This window comes from Trichomycterus rosablanca, chromosome 4, assembly GCF_030014385.1.
Source record: "Trichomycterus rosablanca isolate fTriRos1 chromosome 4, fTriRos1.hap1, whole genome shotgun sequence".
In the NCBI taxonomy this organism is placed as follows: domain Eukaryota; kingdom Metazoa; phylum Chordata; class Actinopteri; order Siluriformes; family Trichomycteridae; genus Trichomycterus; species Trichomycterus rosablanca.
Window position 1 is genome coordinate 9,123,897 of NC_085991.1, and position 24,862 is coordinate 9,148,758.

The 24,862-nt window shown below is 42.3% G+C and overlaps 1 protein-coding gene across 1 annotated transcript in view; it reads left to right on the plus strand.

The window, feature by feature from the left end:
- Positions 1 to 24,862, plus strand: part of lamc1 (laminin, gamma 1) — a 123,040-nt gene that overhangs the window by 55,015 nt on the left and 43,163 nt on the right. Inside the window, exons 2-3 of the mRNA XM_062993924.1 lie at positions 9,321 to 9,625; positions 20,722 to 20,852. Of these exons, the coding sequence (XP_062849994.1) occupies positions 9,321 to 9,625; positions 20,722 to 20,852 (436 nt within the window). The remainder of the gene's footprint in view (positions 1 to 9,320; positions 9,626 to 20,721; positions 20,853 to 24,862) is intronic.

The following is a 24,862-nucleotide window of genomic DNA, read 5'->3' on the forward strand; positions in this document are numbered from 1 at the left end:
GTGTTAGTGTGTGTTGTGCTGGTATGAGTGGATCAGACACAGCAGCGCTGCTGGAGTTTTTAAATACAGTGTCCACTCATTGTCCACTATTAGACACTCCTAGCTAGTTGTTCCACCTTGTAGATGTAAAGTCAGAGACGATCGCTCATCTATTGCTGCTGTTTGAGTTGGTCATCTTCTAGACCTTCATCAGCGGTCACAGGACGCTGCCCACGGGGAGCTGTTGGCTGGATGTTTTTGGTTGGTGGACTATTCTCAGTCCAGCAGCGCTGTCGTGTCTTATCCAGTCATACCAGCACAACACACACTAACACACCACCACCATGTCAGTGTCACTGCAGTGCTGAGAATGATCAACCACCTAAATAATACCTGCTCTGTAGTGGTGCTGGGAGAGTCCTGACCATGGAAGAATAAGGGGGCTAACAAAGCATGCAGAGAAACAGATGGACAACAGTCAGTAATTGTAGTGCTTCTGTACATTAAGTGGAGCCAACTCTAGGAAAGTTCAGCGGTTTCAAATTGTTTACGCAATTTGTTACGTCTTGTGAACCGAGCCATTCATGTGTTAAGGGGGTAAATGCCCAGTAAATGTGTAAACACCACAATTACCCACAGAGTAAACCCAGTATTTACACAGGTTTGGAGTGTAAATGGGGCTGAAGTTAATGTCCTCCTGGGTAACTTCAGCACTTTCAAGGCTACCTTTGTCCCCATTAGGCCTGTTTGTGGCCTCGGCTGTTTCTTTGAACCCTGATTATTGTCCACTAAGCACCTAGTTGGAGGCTGAAGTGCACTTTGCACGTAGCACTGTGAACGCTCGCTGTTTCTCAGATGAAAGGTTTTGTTGTTTCCCCTCTTCAGTAGGTCTTTATTAAGATTCCTACTGGCATGCCAACAGATTTGTCTCGTTTTGAAAGTGCTTGTTTGCAGGGGTGCCAATTATACCCCCTGATTACTTACTCCCAAAATGATACTGTCATGCAGGTTGAGATTCCAAATGGTAATGAGCTTGCTGGACATGCTATTTCCGAACCATGTGCGTTTATATGGAGTTGTCTCTACTTTTTCTGTCTTTCCACTACATTTCGAGTGTATCCTGTCAAATCTGTGCTCATTTAATTAAGGCACGTACAGTTAGGGCCACTTCTTTTCCCCTGACAGCGATGGACTAACTGGGGACACAGGGTGACAATCTGTGTGTGATATGGCTCTCTGTCAATCATTCACCAGGCATCTCAGACAGTACAGGTTGTGTTTCTGTGAACCCGTCAATGACGTGGACAGTCACGGCCACTTCTTTTCACCTGTCAGTGATGGATTCTCACAGAGAGCCGTATCGCATACAGATAGTCACCCTGTGTCCCCAGTGAATCATCCACCATGCATCTCAGACAGTACAGGTCGCATTTCTGCTACCCCAGTGAACCCCTATCAACCCTCCCTCCCTTCAAGATGTGTACAGATGCTTGCAGTCATAGCCACTTCTTTTTCCCTGCCAGCGATGGATTCTCACAGAGCCGTATCGCACAGATAGTCACCCTGTGTCCCCAGTAAATCATCCACCAGGTATCTCAGACACTTGGGGTTGCAGTTCTGCTGCAGCAGTGAACCCCTCCCTTCAAGACGTGTACAGTCATGGCCACTTCTTTTCACCTGTCAGTGATGGATTCTCACAGAGAGCCGTATCGCATACAGATTGCCACCCTGTGTCTCCAGTAAATCATCCACCAGGCATCTCAAGACAGTACAGGTTGCATTTCTGCTACCATAGTGAACCCCTATCAACCCTCCCTCTCTTCAAGACGTGTACAGTCACGGCCACTTCTTTTCACCTGTCGGCGATGGATTCTCACAGAGAGCCGTATCGCATACAGATAGTCACCCTGTGTCCCCAGTGAATCATCCACCATGCATCTCAGACAGTACAGGTCGCATTTCTGCTACCCCAGTGAACCCCTATCAACCCTCCCTCCCTTCAAGATGTGTACAGATGCTTGCAGTCATGGCCGCGTCTTTTTCCCTGCCAGCGATGGATTCTCACAGAGACATATCGCATACGGATTGTCACCTTGTCACCAGTAAATCATCTACCAGGCATCTGAGACAGTACAGGTCACACTTCTGCTACCTCAGTGAACCACTGTCAATGACGTGCACAGTCATGGCCACTTCTTTTCACCTGTCAGCGATGGATTCTGACAGAGAGCTGTAACACATACAGATAGTCACCCTGTGTCCCCAGTGAATCATCCACCAGGCATCTCAGACAGTACAGCTTGCGTTTCTGCTACCTCAGTGAACCCCTATCAACCCTCCCTCCCCCGCCTCAGGCAAGGAAGTGCTGGTGTAGCTCCAGTTTTAAGACAAATATTTTTGAGTAACCCAGAGACAACCTGACCACAATTATTTACATGTTCTGGTCATGTTATAGTTATTCTAGTGTACAGTAACGTCAGTGACTACTTATAAACCAAACTCTCCAGCAGTTTCTTGCTCTTGGTACTTCAGGAGAGATACGGGCTAAAGTGTGAGACGTACACAGCTGTCTGGTTGCCTAACATTTCTAAAGTGTGGCATTTTAAGCACTTATTAGAAAGGTTACACGTTGCTGGATTAGATCCTACACTGTTGCATCTAGCTAATGTTTGTTCTGCACTTGGACCAAACTTAACACTGGCCAGTTAATATCCATAAACGTAATGATCCAAAATGAAAGACTAACACAACTCAGCCAAAGTGACGGAATTTGTCAGATTAATGTGTGCGCTGGTGCCTTTTCAGAGGCAAGGTCGTCGTCACGGCGACCTTTACACTCCGCTCAGGCGGCTCTGATAAAACGCTCCAACCAAATCAGGCGAGCTATTGTGGATATAAAGACGTAACCGTTCCTCCCGTCAAGCTTTCGCGGATTTGTTTGCAGAGCAGATTCTTCCCCCCCCCCCCCCCCCTTCCCCCCGACTCCTTGTTACCACGTTGACAGATCGGGTCATTTTTCTTCGCGCTGGATAAATGCCGTCCGTTCATAATTTTTCTCTTCACTCGCAGTCATGTGTTCATCCTCTGGAACATGCCTAGCCTGCTCAAGCTTGCCAAATATGTTCCTACATGCTCAGTCTAATACTGGGGTTTTAGGGCATACTTCTTAGAGTCACATGTGAACCAGTTTTAGTTACGTTTTATTATTTATATTATTTATTTTGAATTTATGGGCTGAATTTGGTGTTTAAAATGAGTGGAAAAATGCTAATCTCTGAATTACTGTGGCTCTCCAAGAATAGGATTGTTCCTGCTATGTCTTCGTGATTTAGTACTGATTGAGTCTGGTATAAGTGTTACCTTTAGTTAGGGCTGGGCGGTATGACGGTACATTCGGTATACGGTCTTTGATTCCTCATACGTTATGGATTTTTCAAATACAGCCATACTGTAGCACAGTTAAAAGCGCTATGGAGTGTTGTGCAGCTCACAAGTTGGCCAGGTATCGTTAGCATGACAGTGTTAACAGATGAGAGGTTTCCTCAATATGGTGAAAAAAATCAACAAAAACAGATGGAGGATGAATAGAGGAAGACCAGAACAGACTAAAACACTTTATACTGCACGGTTAGTCGAGCCACGCCTGTTGCAAACAACGACATTACGAATTTACATATGCAAGGACATGATTCCTCTATAGACAGCTCAGTAATTAAAACACTGGATTCCAGGTATGTCTAACAAGGCGAAAATACTTTATACAGGTCCTTCTCAAAAAATTAGCATATTGTGATAAAGTTCATTATTTTCCATAATGTAATGATAAAAATTAAACTTTCATATATTTTAGATTCATTGCACACCAACTGAAATATTTCAGGTCTTTTATTGTTTTAATACTGATGATTTTGGCATACAGCTGATGAAAACCCAAAATTCCTATCTCAAAAAATTAGCATATCATGAAAAGGTTCTCTAAACGAGCTATTAACCTAATCATCTGAATCAACGAATTAACTCTAAACACCTGCAAAAGATTCCTGAGGCTTTTAAAAACTCCCAGCCTGGTTCATTACTCAAAACTGCAATCATGGGTAAGACTGCCGACCTGACTGCTGTCCAGAAGGCCATCATTGACACCCTCAAGCAAGAGGGTAAGACACAGAAAGACATTTCTGAACGAATAGGCTGTTCCCAGAGTGCTGTATCAAGGCACCTCAGTGGGAAGTCTGTGGGAAGGAAAAAGTGTGGCAGAAAACGCTGCACAACGAGAAGAGGTGACCGGACCCTGAGGAAGATTGTGGAGAAGGGCCGATTCCAGACCTTGGGGGACCTGCGGAAGCAGTGGACTGAGTCTGGAGTAGAAACATCCAGAGCCACCGTGCACAGGCGTGTGCAGGAAATGGGCTACAGGTGCCGCATTCCCCAGGTCAAGCCACTTTTGAACCAGAAACAGCGGCAGAAGCGCCTGACCTGGGCTACAGAGAAGCAGCACTGGACTGTTGCTCAGTGGTCCAAAGTACTGTTTTCGGAAATCAAGGTGCCAGAGTCGGGAGGAAGACTGGGGAGAAGGAAATGCCAAAATGCCTGAAGTCCAGTGTCAAGTACCCACAGTCAGTGATGGTCTGGGGTGCCATGTCAGCTGCTGGTGTTGGTCCACTGTGTTTTATCAAGGGCAGGGTCAATGCAGCTAGCTATCAGGAGATTTTGGTGCACTTCATGCTTCCATCTGCTGAAAAGCTTTATGGAGATGAAGATTTCATTTTTCAGCACGACCTGGCACCTGCTCACAGTGCCAAAACCACTGGTGAATGGTTTACTGACCATGGTATTACTGTGCTCAATTGGCCTGCCAACTCTCCTGACCTGAACCCCATAGAGAATCTATGGGATATTGTGAAGAGAAAGTTGAGAGACACAAGACCCAACACTCTGGATGAGCTTAAGGCCGCTATCGAAGCATCCTGGGCCTCCATAACACCTCAGCAGTGCCACAGGCTGATTGCCTCCATGCCACGCCGCATTGAAGCAGTCATTTCTGCAAAAGGATTCCCGACCAAGTATCGAGTGCATAACTGAACATAATTATTTGAAGGTTGACTTTTTTTGTATTAAAAACACTTTTCTTTTATTGGTCGGATGAAATATGCTAATTTTTTGAGATAGGAATTTTGGGTTTTCATGAGCTGTATGCCAAAATCATCAGTATTAAAACAATAAAAGACCTGAAATATTTCAGTTGGTGTGCAATGAATCTAAAATATATGAAAGTTTAATTTTTATCATTACATTATGGAAAATAATGAACTTTATCACAATATGCTAATTTTTTGAGAAGGACCTGTATTAGTCGCTATTCCAACGTTATAAGCAAACTGAAAGCGGAGATATATAAAGTCGTCCACTTTTCTACAACAGACCTGTGGCTTGAGTTTTCAAGCATGGTTTTATTTGGTAAAGGGAGGGCTAAGGGTAAATATTAAATAAACAATTTTATTGTATTGTATTTGTTGCATTTATTGCAACTGATTCACAAGTACTGATTCCATCATATATTGTGTAGTTTTGTGGGGCCAAGCAAAGCTTCTAGTACTCAAAACCTTCATTATATACATGGTAAATTCAAAACTTTTTATATTCTATGTACTTATGACTAATGAATAAGCCACAGACATATGAAAAGTCCCAGTCATACAAAAAAAAACATACCATGATGAACCGTGAGACCACCAGAATCTTAAAAAATACAGTGATACAAATTTTTGGTGATACCGCCCAGCCCTATTTTTAGTCATATTTTACATATTATATTATTGATTGAGTTACACTATTGAGATTAAATAATTTAAGGTGTCTAGCAGTGGTGATAACAGATAACAGAGCCTGTCACATTGGCTGATTGCCATTTTGGCACTATGAAATGACCAATGAGTCTACACAGATTTCCAAGATCTTCAAGATCTACTCACCAATGATGGAAAATCAGTGGGAACCCTGAGCTTTTTTTTTTTTGCTGCAACGAGACGCTCCCACCTAGGGGTGATAAGAAACAATAACACCCGAAGTGTGTTCCTTATGTCCAGTCTACTCCGGAACTGCTTAAAATCCTGCTTTACAAAGCTACTATGTTGTAAATGGTTGCAGTGTTTTCACTTTTGTTAATATCTCTGGATATTGTGCCTTGATTTTAATCCAAAACGCTGGAAGAAGTTGACTGACACACACTTTTAAGACTACTGTCATTTGCAATCTCCAGCAGTTGATCCTCTTCTAGAACAGAAATGCTCGATGCAGCAGGGATGTTTACAAATCGCATTTCGAGAGTCATTTGTGTTTGGGAAGTAGCGCTCAAACTCTTAAGAATCCCCTTTTTTCAGAGTGTGATTGTCAAGGTATGTGGCCCAGTGGTGGAACACTGTTCTAAGGTGTATTGTTTGAAAGTTTCAAGCTTATGAGCTGAATTTGGTGTTTAGAATGGGGGAAGGCATATCTCTGCATTACTAAGGCTTTCCAAGACTTGATTTGACACCCCTGACCTGTACCATGTGATCACATGATGGAGGATCTGACCCATGTTGTAACTTTTTCTTTTCTTTTTTTTGATGGCTACTCATATGTTAACAGCCAACAAATTCTTCACATTACTACAGTTACCATAAGATAATAAAAGAGGAAGCATCTTGTCTTTGTTTCGATGTACAGCACTTTGGTCAACGTAAGTTGTTTTAAGAGTGCTTTATAAATAAAATTTACTTACTTACTTACTTACTTACTTACTTACTTACTTTATTTCAAAGTTTAGTACACTCAAATCTTATACAGAATATAAGGACAGCTACCACATGAACTCAAACAGCATTTCACCGTCATTTTTTTTTACTGTACAATTTCCAGTATCTGATTCATATTCTTATAGGCAGATTTTAAGGCTTTGATATCAGAATCTCATCAGAAATTTGAAGAAAAATCAGGGTGTCTGTTCTGTTTATTAGTTGGTAAATTTACTGGTCTACTCTTCACTACTGTTTATAGTGTTGGGAATTTTTTTTGTTCTGCGATGTGTTGTATTAACAACGCTTAACGCTTGTGTGTATTAACGAAACTAGGATCACTGCATGTCTGGTTTATATTATTGTTATATTATTATTATTATTAATCATCTAGTGATAAGTAGTGGTAATAATGTTGATAATAGTGGTGACAATGGTAGTGGTAAATATAATGGTAATAATAAATGTGTATATTGATACTTTATTGATACTGTTTTTTTACTCCATATTTGTATGTATATATACAGTATATATACTGTATGGTTGTGCAATATGTGTTCTGTCTATTTATTTAATTCAGATGACAGATTATGGGAGCGAAAGTGTCGTTTTCCAGTTGCTTTGACTTAAATGTAAATGATATTTTCAGTCATTATTTAACCATGCTTAATTGTGTTGGAAAATATTATTAATTGGATTACACCACTGGGATTAAACCATAACGATTCTTAACCTGCTCCACCCAGAGAATCAAGTGTTCAGGGTGTGTAGCAACCATGGTGAGCATTCTTAGAGACACCATTAGGAGCATTGTCTATAAATTCCAAACTTGGCCAAGGGAGAAGGTCCAAAATTTAAACCAGAACCCTTGGCAGTCTCATCAGTCAGTGGCACAAAACCCTCTGTGTTATAGCAAAACACTTACAGGACGTCCTGATTGAAAGTTGGGACAAATGTATCTGTGGCAACCATAAGATCATCACCCAACAACCAGTGACCTCCTTGTCTTTGGTCATATGGGTCAGCGGTTTGTCTGGCGCAACAGAGTTGAGGCTTATGACCAGAGGACTACAATCCCCATGGTCAAGCGTAGATGTGTGGGTCTTTTTCTGCTGCAGGAACAGGCAGGCATCATGGCTTTACAGACATACCAAGGCATTTTGAGGAGGAATGTTCTGCCTTGTGGTGTAATGGAACCTTGGTGGTGAGTGGGCCTTCAAGCTAGTGATCCCAAGCAGTCCTGGAATATCCTGGAGTGGCCTTCTCAGCTTTGGTGGGATTTAAAGAAGGCCTTTGCTGCATGAAAGGGAAGTCAAACTTCCACAAGAGGTGCACTAAGAAGCAACCAAAAGACCTTTTAGAGGTTCTTAAGACGAAGGGACGTCAGTGTTCAGATTTGCTAGCAAAAAGTAGGGATGCACCGATCCAACTTTTTCAGTTCCGATACCGATCCGATACATATACTTTGCATATCGGTCGATACCCGATACCGATCCGATACCATTGTTGAATTAATAAACCGTATACTTTATCATGTGGGGAAGACTTAAGGCATCAGGATCGACTTAAACATTACTAAGTTTGCAAAACAAAATATAATTAACACAGATATACATGTACTGAACTGCTATTTATTTGTCAATAAAATAATAAACAATTGTGCAGGACCTTGGCACAGCATTCAAGTTCAAAATAAAAAAGGCAAACTTCTTAAAATATTTTAAAATAAATTTAATGTATCAGCTGAAACTGAAGTAGTTACACAAACAGTAATCAATCTTATTTTTTAAATATGTAGTGTAATGTAACAGTAATTCAAAATCTAGCAGCGGAAGAAGAACCTGAGAATAAACGAATACCTTGGTACGATACAATCAGTAATCAAACACCGTAAACAAGCAAACATCTAGTGCAATTCAACATAAAGGGTGTGTTCGAAAAGCTAGTGAGCTCTCTACATATACAGCATTTTACGTCATCCTGTGCGCGCTCCCGAGAAGGAGGCTGTTCGAAATCTTCTCTCGCAGAAAAATAAACATGGCTGACGGTGCGGACAAACGAATGGAGTTATTATCAACCGTAAATAAAAGATTACTGATTTTTAACCTGTATAAACTTGTACCGAGTGTTTTTATTTGCAAGTTCGGGCTTGTCAGGAAATGTAACCGTTATCGGTACCTGAAGGGAGGTGTTGTATTGACGTTAACGTGCTGTGCTACCTCAATTCATTGGTTTTAATGGCAAGATGCTAAACGCGAAACCCGATGGAAGCGCTGTCTAAGTAGCGCGTTCGAATAATATTGACTTATTAGAGTCCTCTCTACTGAGGCAGCGTATCGGCCCCATGGATCGGCCTAATTATCCGATACCCGATCTATCTCATTTTGGTAATATCGGCACCGATATCCGATCTTAATGTCGGATCGGTGCATCCCTAGCAAAAAGGGCAAATGTAAATGGAATTTTGGTGTATTATGGGCTGGAATTTGGTCCTTTACAGACCCAAAACTGATTAATAGAGTCTACTCTGTAACATGTCTTTGACCACCCCTGTTTTCTCTTTTCCCTTAGGAAAGGCCTTCGACATCACCTACGTGCGCCTGAAATTCCACACCAGCCGTCCAGAGAGCTTCGTGATCTACAAGCGCACGCGGGAAGACGGCCCCTGGATCCCGTACCAGTACTACAGCGGCTCGTGCGAGAAAACCTACAGCAAGGTCAACCGCGGTTTCATTCGCACGGGCGAAGACGAACAGCAGGCGGTCTGCACCGACGAATTCAGCGACATCTCGCCCCTCACCGGCGGGAACGTGGCTTTCTCTACGCTCGAGGGACGGCCCAGCGCTTACAACTTCGACAACAGTCCTGTGCTCCAGGTAAACAAGCCTGCTGCTATATTATAATCAATATACACCGATCAGCCATAACATTAAAACCACCTCCTTGTTTCATTACATTTACATTGACATTTTCGGCATTTAGCAGACGCTTTTATCCAAAGGGTGAAGGGCCTTGCTCAAGGGCCCAACAGTGGCAACCTGGCAGTGGTGGGGTTTGAACCGGCAACCTTCTGCTTACTAGTCCAGTGCCTTAACCACTAGGCTACAACTGTTTCTACACTCACTGTCCATTTTATCAGCTCCACTTACCATACAGAAGCACTTTGTAGTTCTACAATTACTGACTGTAGTCCATCTTTCTCTACATACTTTGTTAGCCCCCTTACATGCTGGTCTTCATTCCATTCTCAGCACTGCACTGACACTGACATGGTGGTGGTGTGTTAGTGTGTGTTGTGCTGGTATGAGTGGATCAGACACAGCAGTGCTGCTGGAGTTTTTAAACACCTCACTGTCGCTGCTGCACTGAGAATAGTCCCAACCAAAAATACCCAGCCAACAGTCCCCCGTGGGCAGCGTCCTGTGACCACTGATGAAGGTCTAGAAGATGACCGACTCAAACAGCAGCAATAGATGAGCCATCTTCTCTGACCTTACATGTACAAGGTGGACCAACTAGGTAGGAGTGTCTAGTAGAGTGGACAGTAAGTGGACACGGTATTTTAAAAACTCCAGCAGTGTTGCTCTGTCCTATCCACTCAATACCAGCACAACACACACTAACACACCACCACCATGTCAGTGTCACTGCAGTGCTGAGAATCATCCACCACCCAAATAATACCTGCTGTGTGGTGGTCCTGACCATTGAAGAACAGGGCGGAAGCAGGTTAAAAAGGTATGTAGAGAAACAGATGGACTACAGTCAGTAATTGTAGAACTACAAAGTGCTTCTATATGGTAAGTGGAGCTGATAAGATGGACGGTGAGTGTAGAAACAAGGAGGGGGTTTTAATGTTATAATGGCTGATCAGTGTATATATATACACTCGGTTTAGTAGCCCTTTTAAGCTTCTAAATCTAGATGCCTTCGATGTCTACAGGCTGCACTTCTAATCGTTAATAAAAGGACACAGGGAGGGCAGGATGCACTAGGGGAGTTGTGTTGACCATGGGCCAAAGATAAGACACCCCCACACGTACCGTACTCGCGATCGCGTACACGTAGGAGAGGTATCAGACGTGTCCGAGTGAAGCGGAGCAGCATCGACCAGCGCCAAGAGTCACACCATGTTGCTAGGTGACGCCCCCAGGTTTCCCAAGCCAGCTCCGATAGCACTTGGCAGCGAACAGCCACAGCTGGAAGCGTTTATGGGTTCACACGTTTTTTTTTTTCCCGCGGTCAGTGTGCGCCAGATGAACCTGCTAAACATGTGGAGGCTGTTGACAGTTTCTGAGCAATGCGTGACTAGGACTGAACGTAAACAAAACGAGGAAATGTTGATATCTCGGAGCTGGTTTTGTTGGACGCAGAATTGCTCGTTACACAATCGGGGTTGGCCATTTTTTACATTTTTTTATTCAGACTTATTTTATTCAGTTTGTTCCAGTCGGGGTTGTAGTAAACAATGCACACAAGGCAGAAATACACCCTAGACTGGGGACCAGTCCATATTCCTTTAACACTTGCTCATTCGCTCACCAGCACAGAGGAGACCAAGTGATTTAGTGTTTCAGCTTTTATTTTGTCCCATTCTTCCTGCAAACACGTCTTAAGATGTACAACAGTACGGGGACGGTTTCAAAATCCTCTATTGGGGACAGGTCAGGACTGCAGGCAGGCCAGTCCAGTACCCATACCCGTACCCTCTTCTTCCCCAGTCATGCCTTTGTAATGTGTGCAGCATGTGGTTTTGCATCGTCTTGTTGAAAAATGCATGGACGTCCCTGGAAAAGATGCCGTCTTGAAGGCAGCACATGTTGCTCTAAGATCTCGATGTACTTTTCTGCATTAATGCTGCCATCACAGAAGTGTTAATGACCTTTGACAAGGGCACTGACACCGCCATACCATGACAGACCCTGGCTTTTGGACACGGTGTCCATTTTTTCCAAAAAAGCTAATGGAATGCTAATTCATTTAACCACAGTACACGTTTTCACTGTGTGATGGTCCATCCTAGATGCCTCAGAGCCCAGAGAAGTCGACGCCGCTTCTGGACATGGTTAACATAAGGCTTCTTTTTTTGCACAGTAAAGTTTTAAGTGGTATTTGTGCATGTAACTCTGTATTGTAGTGCTTGATAAAGGTTTGCCAAAGTAATCCCTCACCCATGTGGTTATATCAGCTATTGTTGAGTGGCGGTTCTTGATGCAGTGCCAACTGAGGGATCGATGATCACAGGCTGTTCTTCAATTATCAGGACCCCCCATAGGACCACTACAGAGCAGGTATTATTTAGGTGATGGATCATTCTCAGCACTGCCGTGACACTGACATGGTGGTGGTGTGTTAGTGTGTGTTGTGCTGGTATGAGTGGATCAGACACAGCAGCACTGATGGAGTTTTTAAACACCTCACTGTCCCTGCTGGACTGAGAATAGTCCACCAACCAAAAATATCTAGCCAACAGCACCCCGTGGGCAGCATCCTGTGATCACTGATGAAGGTCTAGACCAGGGGTGTCAAACTCATTTTCACCAAGGGCCACATCAGCATTATTGTGGCCCTCAAAGGGCCGATTGTAACGTATCCTGCTGTGATTGCAGTCTGTTGTTTTTCCTGGAGGCTAAATTCTGCATTTATATTGTCCTCCTTTACCACAGACACGGCCTCATAACACAAGAAACGCACCGTTTTCTCTTCCTGAAGCACAAACTTGTTTTCATTTTCATTAAATTTCCTCCTTCTGCTTAATTTTCTTACTTATCTTCTTGTACATTTTGGGATTATGTGTAAATATTTCCTAACATCATCTACTGGTGGGATGCGTCACTTTGCAGGTCACAAAATCAGCATGCGTTTTGAGAGATGCAGTTAATGTAGGATTTTACAGTGTATTTTTAGACAATTGTTCTGCCCTCGCTAATAGTTTATCCCCCTTGCTCAGCTAGACAGACAGACAGACAGCTCTCTTCAGAATGCAGTCGGTTTTATTTGCTTCCCAGCTGTGTGATACACTGTGTGCACCAGAATGAAGTAAAAATACAAACAATAAGAACAATAAAGAACTTAATACAGTACAAGCACACAGCTGTAGTCAAGTGTTACATCTGGTACAATATGAGATTTAACCAAACGTAAAATAGCGCTAACGAGTTAGCATTTTGTGTAAAGATACTAATTGCTATAGTAACGGTAACAATTGTATTTAATTACGGTAAATTTGTAACTAAAACGCTGTGATATACTCACTAAACATTTACAAACAACTGAGAATATAAACGCCACTACTTACAGACGATGCTTTGGTATTATACTGCAAGATCATTATTTATATTTATTATTATTGTTTACATTACTACCCGCATTCTTTTGCCATAAAAGTCACATGGCTTCTCAGCGAAGGTCAAAGTTAGTTGCCATGACTACGATTCCACCGGTTGCCGCTTAAAGGCGCAGGTGTCCCATTAAATTATAAGTACATCTCTGTAACGACTCGAACCATCACAACAATCGTACAGTCGTTTAAGCTCTCGCGTGAGTTTGACACCCCTGGTCTAGAAGATGACCGACTCAAACAGCAGCAATAGATGAGCGATCGTCTCTGACTTTACATCTACAAGATGGACCAACTAGGTAGGAGTGTCTAATAGAGTGGGCAGTGAGCGAACACGCTGCGGTGTCTGATCCACTCATACCAGCACGACACACACTAACACACCATCGGTGTCCACTGCAGTGCTGAGAATGATCCACCACCTAAATAATACCTGATCTGTCGTGGTCCTGTGGGGGTCCTGACCTTTGAAGAACAGGGTGAAAGCAGGCTAAAAAAGCATGCAGAGAAACAGATGGACTACAGTCAGTAATTGTAGAACTTCAAAGTGCTCCTATATGGTAAGTGGAGCTGATAAAATGGACAGTGAGTGTAGAAACAAGGAGGTGGTTGTAATGTCATGGCTGATCAGTGTATATCTTTTCCTTTTTCGGGAATAGATACCTTACTGTGGCGTCACATGGCCGACATTCCGGGCTCCTCCGTAATAGAATTACTTGTTCGGTGCCAATGCTGAAGTCTTGCACTTTGCAAAGCTGCCAGAACTGACAGTTTCATGTAGGTAGGGAGTTTAAGGGGGGCTGAATGTTAAATAACTGAGCAGAGGTGAGAAAGTCTAGTAAAACAGTACATAAGGAACGAGTTACTCTTTACAAGGCATCTGTTCTACCTATAACTTTATACAGGGCTCCAACAGACTCATGTTCTTAAACCGTTTACTGTTTATACTTAAGTAAGGAAGTGCTTACTAAGGAAGCACTTTGGATAAGAGTATCTGGCAAATGCTGTGAATGGAAAATAGATCAACAAGTAGCCTATTAACCACTTACATTGTACAGAAGCTAAACCTTATTTGCGTCAATATATATAATGCTAGGCTGTCAAATTCCCACCACAGGAGGTGAAGTATGTTGCCTTCTTAAATAGAAATGATACCAGCATCAGCGTAAACTTCAGATTAATTCAATCCCTGTTATTCAATCATATAAATTCAAAACATGCATGATGAATCTTTATATAAAGATGCCCCTTATGTGATCCAAGCAATCACTTTTGGAGATTTAGCCACTAAACGACTACAAACCACATTTCCGAAAAGATAGGCCATTATGTAAATTGTAATAAAAACACTGATCTGGGTCGCTCAGGTGGCGCAGCGGTAAAACACACACCGCTCACCAGAGCTGAGATCTCGAATACATCGTATCGAATCTCGGCTCTGCCTTGCCGGCTGAGGCTGAGTGGCTACACGAACGACGATTGGCCTGTTGTTCAGATAGGGGCGGGACTAAGCCGGATGGGGACTCTCTCTCAGACTTGTGCGATTACGACCTCTGCTGGCTGGTTGGTGGGGCCTGCACGGGGATGGGAATGGAGTGCGGTAGGAGGTGTGGCCCTCCGTGCACAGCGCTTTACCGCACTGCGCTCGTCAAGTGTGGGTGATAAGATGTTCGATTGCTGTGCACGTTTCGGAGGGGGCGTGGAGCAGCCTCGTCCTCCCCAATCAGGAGCGGGGACCAGCCTTAGTGAGAGGATGATTCACGGATAGAAATTGGATGCGCTAAAAGTGGAGAAAGAGGGGTAAAAAAAACAAAAAAAAACACTGATCTGTGTGCCCAGGTGGATAGCACTCCAGTGTTGGTATACTGAACTCCCAAAGTTAGAATCTCAGCTCTGCTACCAGTCAGGGGGCGCCCCCTAGCAGGTACAATTGGCCACCAGTCTTCGACGCTGTGTGAGTACCCTGGTTAGTAGCCTTTAGGTGCCTGTATAGAAGTGGAGGAAGGCGGAGATCAGTGCATGACTCTCCGTGCGTGAGGCTGGCCTCATGTGCGAATCCACCGAAGAAGTGTGGGCGAATAAGAAGGGGTAGGAGGACTGCGCACACGACGGCAGGACCGTGTGTCAGGCAAATATACCTTCCTTGGATGCGGAAGACTAATTGGCTACACTAAATTGGAAAGAGATAAAAATGCAAAGGGATAAAATGCATAAATAAAATAGGGAAAAACTCATTTGTTTGCTTTAAACCAAAATCTGTAATTTCTTACTTTTTTTAAACCTTTTTTTAATCTGACAAAAGTACAAAATGACTTTTTTGGCTAACCAAGTTGAATTCTGTAAACTGCACTATGGGAAGAAGGCAAGCCGGCGGAGGCGGTGTGATGCTTTGGGTAATGTTCTGATGGGAAACCTTGGGTTCTGCCATCCATGTGGATGTTACTTTGACACGTACCACCTACCTAAGCATTGTTGCAGACCATGTACACCCTTCCATGGAAACGGCACTGATGGCTGAGGCCCCTTTTAGCAGGATAATGCAGCAGACCAGTCAGGGTGCCCATGCTGACCCCTGTCCACCGCCGAAAGCGCCAACCATGGGCACGTGAGCGTCGGGACTGGACCACGGATCAATGGTAGAAGGTGGCCTGGTCTGATGAATCAGGTTTTCTTTTGCATCACGTGGATGGCCGGGTGCGTGTGCGTCGCTTACCTGGGGAACACGTGGCACCAGGATGCGCTATGGGAAGAAGGCAAGCCGGCGGAGGCAGTGTGATGCTTTGGGCAACGTTCTGCTGGGAAACCTTGGGTCCTACTATCCATGTGGATGTTACTTTGACACGTACCACCTACCTGAGCATTGCAGACCATGAAACGGTATTCCCTGATGGCTGTGGCCTCTTTCAGCAGAATAATACACCCTGCTACAAAGCAGAAATGCTTCAGGAACGGTTTGAGGAGCACAACAACGAGTTTGAGGTGTTGACTTGGCCTCCAAATTCCCCAGATCTCAATCCAACTGAGCATCTGTGGGATGTGCTGGACAAACAAGTCCGATCCATGGAGGCCCCACCTCACAACTTACAGGAATTTAAGGATCTGCTGCTAACATCTTGGTGCCAGATACTACAGCACACCTTCAGGTTCTAGTGGAGTCCATGCCTAGACGGGTCAGGGCTGTTTTGTCAGCAAAAGTGGGACCAACACAATATTAGGAAGGTGGTCATAATGTTATGCCTAGTCGGTGTACATACATTTACACATGGAGAAATTCTGTAGCAAATAAATGTCATATAAATGTACTTTTCTGTCAACTTGGCTGATATTTTTCCGTCTGCTCTTTCGGGATGCTGACAGTCTATAAATGATGCTTAAATTAGTCCTCGAACATGACACACCTCTGTGACGGAACATGTACGGATCTTTGTATTCCACAACATCTGTGTTGGATGGATTCCCAAGACTTCAGGATGGGGGAAAGTGGCGCTGGGTGTCTAGCACTGTCTATTATCTCATTTTTATTGTCTTTTCTGTCATAAAAAGTGCTAAAAGACATTTATTCATAAGGAAAAAAGGAGTGAAATGAACGTATGAGGGTGTGGGAAGTATCTCCGGTGGCTTTGGCAGTCTGCCTGAGCAGGAACATGCTCTGGATCACAGCTGGAATGGCTTAAGGGGTTTGCACGTCGCACAGTTTCTCAGAATTATATTTTTCGTACAAGCTGCTTTTCAAGAACGTAATGATTATTATTAACGCTAGCTGCAAAACCGCGTCCGTTAAATCAGATCAGCCTTGTTGACGTATCGTTAATGAATTGCTGTCAGCTTTACAACATCAGTGATTCTACCACATAACCGCACGGCACTGATACTGTCCTGAATCCAGATGTTGGATGTAAGGGAAATACACTAGGCTTCGTTTTTTCGATCATTTGTTTCTAATCAGCGTTCTCGACTAGCAAACATGCATATATCACTCGGTGTGCTTTTCACATTTGGTTTAGATTCCAGGCCTGTGTTTATTTTTGCTCCAGCAGCTGTAACAAGGCGGCAGACGGAACGTAGTCCACCGCTGTAACATGTTGTTCTTCTAGTCCGATAAGCGTTTTATGAGGACCAGACACGGCCTCATAGGAGTGCACATGAAATAACTATACAAATTAGTTCCAAACGTTGGTAATAGACTCCGACGGCTCTTTTCCCATCGACCTATTGTAGTCTAAACACGTCGAGTCAACGAGTGGTAGCTCAGTTTAGGTTAGCTGGGATCTCGAATACATCGTATCGAACCTCGGCCACATGATCGACGATTGGCTTGTTTTTCATATAGGGGTGGGGTAGTAGTAGTAGTAAGTCAGATAGGGTCTCCTTGTAATTGATGCAACTACGACCTCTGCTGGCTGATTGAAGGAGTGCATTGATCAGGGTGTGTCTCTCCGTACACAGTGCTGATCCACATTAGCACTCGCCTAGTTAGTGCTGGACGATAATTCGATATCGATATATATATCGCGATAGAAAATGTTTCAATAACGGTGATATGATTTTTTTTAAACAAATTACATTACGGAATTACATTTACCCGCGTTACTGTAATTGAGTAGTTTTTTGTGTACTTGTACTTTTTAAAGCAGATTTCACAGCCTGTAATTTTACTTTTACTTAAGTATGTTTTGTATTAGGAATTGTAATTCGCTACATTTTAAATAACATCCGTTACTGAGTAAAATAAAAACGCTAAAGAAATCGCGTCTGGGAAACTGCTGCAGTGAATTCTGCGACGGGAGGTCGAATCTTTTGTCTCGGTTCCTTTAAAGAGCCGTAGATATACATAACGACTCCCAGAAGCGCGAATCGATTCCTTTATCTCAGTTTAAAGGGCCGTTCAATAGATTCGAATCATTCTACGACACATCACTAGTGGTTATACAGTTTGAAAAAGTTTTATGGGACTAAAATGACACATTACACATCCCTAAATGTTTTAAATGTTGTATCAACATGTTTCTTCTATTATATTTGAATTAAAAACAACTATTGTGAGATTTATATCCACTTGTCCTGTTTGCATTGCACAGAAGAGACACGCCCTCCTGTTAAAAAGTAACGAAGTGAAGTTTACTCTGAGTACATTTTAAATGAGTTACTTTTTACTTGAGTAGATTTTTAGACTAGTAACTTTACTCGTACTTAAGTAAAATTAAAGTAATAGTACTTTTACTTGAGTACAATATTTTAGTACTCTTTCCACCTCTGGTTAAGACATATGTTAATATATTATATTATATATTGTCAAAGCTTATGTTTATTTGAGAATGATGTCGTGTTTTTGTCTGTATACAAATGCTGAATACAAGTGAAAGGTAAGAGCTCATTTATTGTATTATTATTATTATTATTTCTAAAATATTATGTAGTTGTAAAGGGTGAGATTTCATAGACGTTTGCAGGGTTCAGAGGTTTGCAGGTACAGCCTTTGTGTTGGTGTTCCTGGCAGTTTTTCTGACATTTGTATTATTCATATCGATATCGGAATTATATCGTATCGACCGAAATTAGGAGTTATATCGTGATATCAATTTTAGCCATATCGTCCAGCCCTACGCCTAGTGCAGGTGAAAAAATTCATACGGCTACTGCCCACGTGTCGGAGGAGCATGGGTTAGCTTCGTTCTCCTTAAGCAGAGGAGGGGATCGGCATTAGTGGAAAGGAAGCATGACTTGTAATTGGAGGGTTGCTGGGTCAAGCCATACATCTTCCAGGCTAATGTTGTTGTGCCCTTGAGCTGCTTGAGGCGGTTGTAGCCTAGTGGTTAAGGTACTGGACTAGTAATCAAAACGTCGCTGGGTCAAGGCCCACCACTGCCAGGTGGTCACTGTTAGGCCCTCAATTGCTTAGAGTGTATACTGTCTCAGTACTGTAAGTCACTTTGGATAAATATGCTGGCTAAATGCTCTCCCACCTTTCGAATGTTTAATGCAATAGTGTCCTTTTTGTGCCCGATTTACTGGAAGACAGCGATGGACCCAATACCAATCTACAACCCCAAATCAGAAAAACCTGATTCAGCTGATTTATCTGACCACAATACACGTTTCTACTGTGTGATGGTCCATCCTAGATGCCTCCGAGCCCAGAGAATTTGACGCCGCTTCTGGACATGGTTAACATAAGGCTTCTATTTTGCACAGTAAAGTTTTAAGTGGCATTTGTGCATGTAACTCTGTATTGTAGTGCTTGATAAAGGTTTGCCAAAGTAATCCCTCACCCATGTGGTTATATCAGCTATTGTTGAGTGGCGGTTCTTGATGCAGTGTCGTCTGAGGGATGGAAGATCACGGGCGTCCAGCTTAAGCTTGCGCCCTTGGCCTTTACGCACCGAAATTCCTCCTAAATCCTTGAATGGTTTAATGATATTATGCACTGTAGAGGGAGAAATATGCAAATCCCTTCCAATCTTTCTTTGAGGTTCATCGTTTTTAAATATTTTATTCATTTTAATCAAGACTCAGCCTTTCCTTGTACCAACCATGATTACAATCACTTGTTTGGAATCACATAATTATTTAGTTTTTTCACCTCATTACTAGCCCTAAATTGCCCTCGTCCCAACTTTTTTTGGAATGTGTTGCAGGCCTGAAATGCAGGAATGGATGTTGAGCAGCCACAACATGAAATATCAAATAAAAGTCATAGTAAATGTAAGGAACACTGCATTTTTATTTTTTTTTATTTGCATTTTCCATACTGTCCCAACTTTTTCTGATTTGGAGTTGTGTAGCTTCAATTCCTATAAACCCACTTTGACGTTGGTCATACAGTGTTTATTGGAAAGATTTTACTTTTGAGGTGTAACAGAACAGTGTTTTCAAACACTTGGACCCCTTTGACGTGCGTTATGATGATAGAAGCTATTGTGTTCTTGCTTAATGAATGCATAACTACGGTATATATTTGGGTATTTTCTGATTTTGGTCGATACAGTGGGTTTACTTCTGGTGAAATGGTGATGGAATACTCCCAATGGTGTCTCTAGGAATGTTCAAGGTCTTGGAACTCTTCTTATACCCATTGTTTCTTTGGAATTTGTGACCGCTCCTTAAACACTTGATTGTGAAGAAAATGAAGAGTTGCTCCGGAGTTCCCAATGGTTTAATCATGTTGTAGCCTAACTTTATGGTTTACTTCTGGTGAACTGGTGGTGGGAGCTTCCTCACCTGGGTCTGCTTCATTGGGACAACTAAATCGAGATCTTTCTTAGTTCACCGTATGTTGACCTTTGCCTTTTTGTGGTGGCCGAATTAAATGTGTCCATTCTCAAAGACCTGACGTCTTATAGGCAGTTTAAATAGTAGTGATGTTCCTGCCCCATCAAGTGTGATTATTTTACTCCTCTTAATTAAATGTAACAGGACCCCCCTCTAGGTTGGCTGAGAACCACTGGTCTAGATAAAGGACGTCTTTACATGTACAGGTCGATCGATCCTAAGCAATTTCCTTAAGTGGTTAGCCAATCCCCAACTCTTAAACTTTAGTCTCTCAAGTATTTACACTACAGAGATACTATTGTCTGGCTTTGCTTTGTCTAGGATATACGATACATATTTCTAATCTCCTTTTGTTGTTTTTAGGACTGGGTGACCGCCACAGACATCAAAGTGACCCTGAACAGACTGAACACGTTCGGAGACGAAGTATTCAACGACCCCAAGGTCCTCAAGTCCTACTACTACGCCATCTCTGACTTCGCTGTAGGAGGAAGGTGCGAGATTTTTGATCTGTATAATAAACCAGTGCTTAAATTATAGTATTTATGTTTTAAAATCATCACAGGTGGCCAGATATGGGTTTAAACCAGATCTGCTGTCTGGCTGGTAGATTTGTCTACAGATCTAATCCAATATCCCAATATTCGAACCCCATATTTTGAAAGGTATTATGGTGGCGCAGCAGGATATTCCACTAGCACATCAGCGCTGGGATTCTGAACTCTCCAAGTTTGAATCTCGGCTCCGCTACCGGTCCTCCTTACCTGGGTGCCCCATGGTAAGCACAACTGGCCACTAAGTCTGCTAGGTGGGAAAAGACCAGACTACAAAAAAGGAAAGGGTAGTGGGGTCTTTGACACTGTGTAAGGACCCTGGTTGGTAGCCCAAGGCGCCTGTATAGAAGTGGAGGAACTCTGAGATCAAAGAAAATGAATGATGTAGTTTATGTAGTAGTTCCACGGTTGGACCCTTAAGCAAGGCTCATAACGCTCACAGCTCCAGGAGCGCCGTATAGTCCATGTGCACTATTACTCACCAATCCATTAGCCTTAATAACCTCTAATAAGCGATTTTGCTGAGTGCTAACAAGCTCTAGCGCCTCTCTTGTGGAATATTTGCTCATTCCTGTCAAGGTTTGATGGCTTCAGTGTTGCCACTGCTTTGTTTAAATCCCACTAAAGATTATCTATAGGATTTAATTCTGCAGACTAAAAAGGCCACTCCAGGATATTCCAGCACTGATTCCTTAACCACGCTTAGGTTGACTTGGAAGTGTGATTGGGATTACTGTCACCAAGGGTTAATTAAAAATTGCTCTGGTATTTCTGCATCCTGTATGTCTTGCTTAGGCCGCTAGTTGAAGTTTTGGACTTTCTCCACATTCAGGAAGGTGCAGTTGCTCCATGAATGTGGAAATTTTGGTGTCTCTAGGGATGTTCAAGACACCTTCTGTGTCTTGAACAGAGGTGTGGGACCTCGCAACACACCTTGAACACTTAAATCTCTGGGTGGTGTTTAAATAACACATCCAAACTGAAGAAAACAAAGAGTTGTTATTGAGTTTAATCATGTTGAAAACACACTTTATTACAGCCATACAGACTAGCAATAGGTTTTAAGATCAGCAATATTATGTAGGGGTTAAAGAATTATAACATGGCTGTATTAAAATAAATATCCTGTTCAGTTGATGCACAGATAAAGACTTTATTTACAGCATCGACATTTATAGCTTAAGAGTAATATAAGACTTTTGATAGAATAGAAGGAATCAGACAAGCTATAGATAAAAACACCAAAATCAAATCTTAGCTGTGAGGTATGATGGAGGAGGCATCTAGATAGCTTGCGATCATTGAGGAAGGAATCAGTCTTACATTTCAGCAGTACACTGGTACTTTGGTTCTGGGAGTGGCGTTAAGTTTAAAAGGTGTTTCAAGGTATTTTTTCCAGCCATAACATTAAAACCACCTCCTTGTTTCTACACAATTTCCATTTTATTGGCTTCACTGACCATATAGAAGCACTTTGTAGTTCTACAATTACTGACTGTAGTCCATCTGTTTCTCTGCATGCTTTGTTAGCCCCCTTATATGCTGTTCTTCAATGGTCAGGACCCCCACAGGACCACTACAGAGCAGGTATTATTTAGGTGGTGGATCATTCTCAGCACTGCAGTGACACTGACATGGTGGTGGTGTGTTAGTGTGTGTGGTGCTGGTATGACTGGATAAGACACAGCAGCGCTGATGCTGATGGAGTTTTTAAACACCTCACTGTCACTGCTGGACTGAGAATAGTCCACCAACCAAAATATATCCAGCCAACAGCGCCCCGTGGGCAACGTCAAGCAATAGATGAGCGATCGTCTCTGACTTTACATGTACAAGGTGGACCAACTAGGTAGGAGTGGACAGTGAGTGGACACGTTATTTTAAAACTCCAGCAGCGCTGCTGTGTCTGATCCACTCATACCGGCACAACACGCACTAACACACCACCACCATGTCAGTGTTACTGCAGTCCTGATATCATCCACCACCTAAAAAATACCTGCTCTGTGGTGGTCCTGTAGGGGTCTTGACCATTAAAGAACAGGGTGCAAGCAGGCTAAAAACTACAGTCAGTAATTGTAGAACTACAAAGTGCTTCTATATGGTAAGTGAAGCTGATAAAATGGACAGTGAGTGACAATAACACAAATGAAAACATGACATCCAACCACTGAGGTAAAATCATGGTTACATGGTTTTACATTTTAAACCTGTGGTTTATCTTATCTGTGCCATTTTTTTTTTTTAATTGAAGGATTAGCCTGGTTTTGAGAGTGTAAACGCCCCTCCCCCCCAAACACGTCTTTTCATTTCAGACTGTTAGAAACGTCTAGCAGATTTCCATTACATCGCTCGCATTCCTAACATTCCTGCTTGGAACTGTGGGATTACAGAGCATGGGTAAAGCAGAATGGGGCAGCCTGAGGGAGGGAGGGAGGGGTGCTCCTCAAAGGCGTTGATTAAAGCCGCTGGCTGTCAGACGTCAGTCTGCTGGTCCCGACGGCTAATCCGTGTCCAGCCGACGGTGTGGTGGCTATACATAGAAGCGACTCCGTGAGGGCAGGAATCGCATGCTGTGCATCTGTCGTCGTGTAACGGGTTTAGTGCCGACCCGCTTGGGGAGTGACGCGCGACTTCGGTGCTTTTTCTTCGCACAATATCCGCTCTGGGAACTACCATTAAATCCATCGCTGCTGTCTGACAATGTGTGGCATCTATAATATTTGCTAAGCAGTACATTTAAGGATTATTTTAGAAGCTACACCTGCCATACAGATGAACGTTTGATCATAGCCCATCTGTTTTACAGTCAAATGTATGGCATTCAGCAGATTCCTTTACCCAAAGTGACCAATATTAAAGCAGCTATGCATTTAGTCTTGCTCAAGGGTCCAACAGTAGCATCTTGGTAGTGGTGTGGCTCGAACCAGTGAGCTTTTGATTACTAGTCCAGTACCTCAAGTGCTAAGCTACCACTGCCCTATCTCTGTCATTCTGTAGGGACCCCCCCTACCATAGAACCCCCACTGACCAGATGATGTCTGGGTAGTGTATCAGGTGCAGTAGTGCTGTTCTTAGCACGGGTCTTTAATATTTTGGGGGGATTTATATTTTTGGTTGGAGCACCGTTCTCCTCCCAGTATTGACGTTGAGGGGTTTAAAATCCCAGTAACACCCAGATTAGTACAGCACACAATACCACGCTCTTACCATGTTGGTGTCATTGAAGTCCTGCACTCAAATAATATCTGGTCAGTGTTTTTTTTTTTCATTGATAAATGGGGTTCAGGGGGGTACAGGGGAGGGGGGGGGGGGTGATAAAATCTACAGGGCATAGACAGTCTACAGTCAGTAATTCTATTCTACCTTCATCTGTATGGTAGGTGTAGCCTTAAATGATCAGTGATTGGTCAGTATATATGAGTAGGTTTAATCAAAATTGCCATGTTTATATAATAATAATTTAATTAATTTAATAATAATTAATATACATTTAATTTAATAATTAAATAATTGAATTAATTTGATTTAGTATTTTATACAATATATAAAGCATCTATTAATCTGTAAATGAAAATTAAATATGATATAAAAAGTATATATCAGATTTATATCATATTTATATCATATTTTATATCATGTTTATCAGATTTTATATCATGTTAATCAGATTTTATATTATATTTATATCAGATTTTATATCATATTTATATCAGATTTTATATCATATTGTATATCATGTTTATCAGATTTTATATCATGTTTATTATATTTTATATCATATTTATATCAGGTTTTATATTATATTTATATCAGATTTTATATCAGATTTATATCAGATTATATTTATATAGATTTTTATCAGATTTATATCAGATTTTATAATATATTTATATCAGCTTTCATATCAGATTTTATATCATGTTTATCAGATTTTATTATGTTTATAT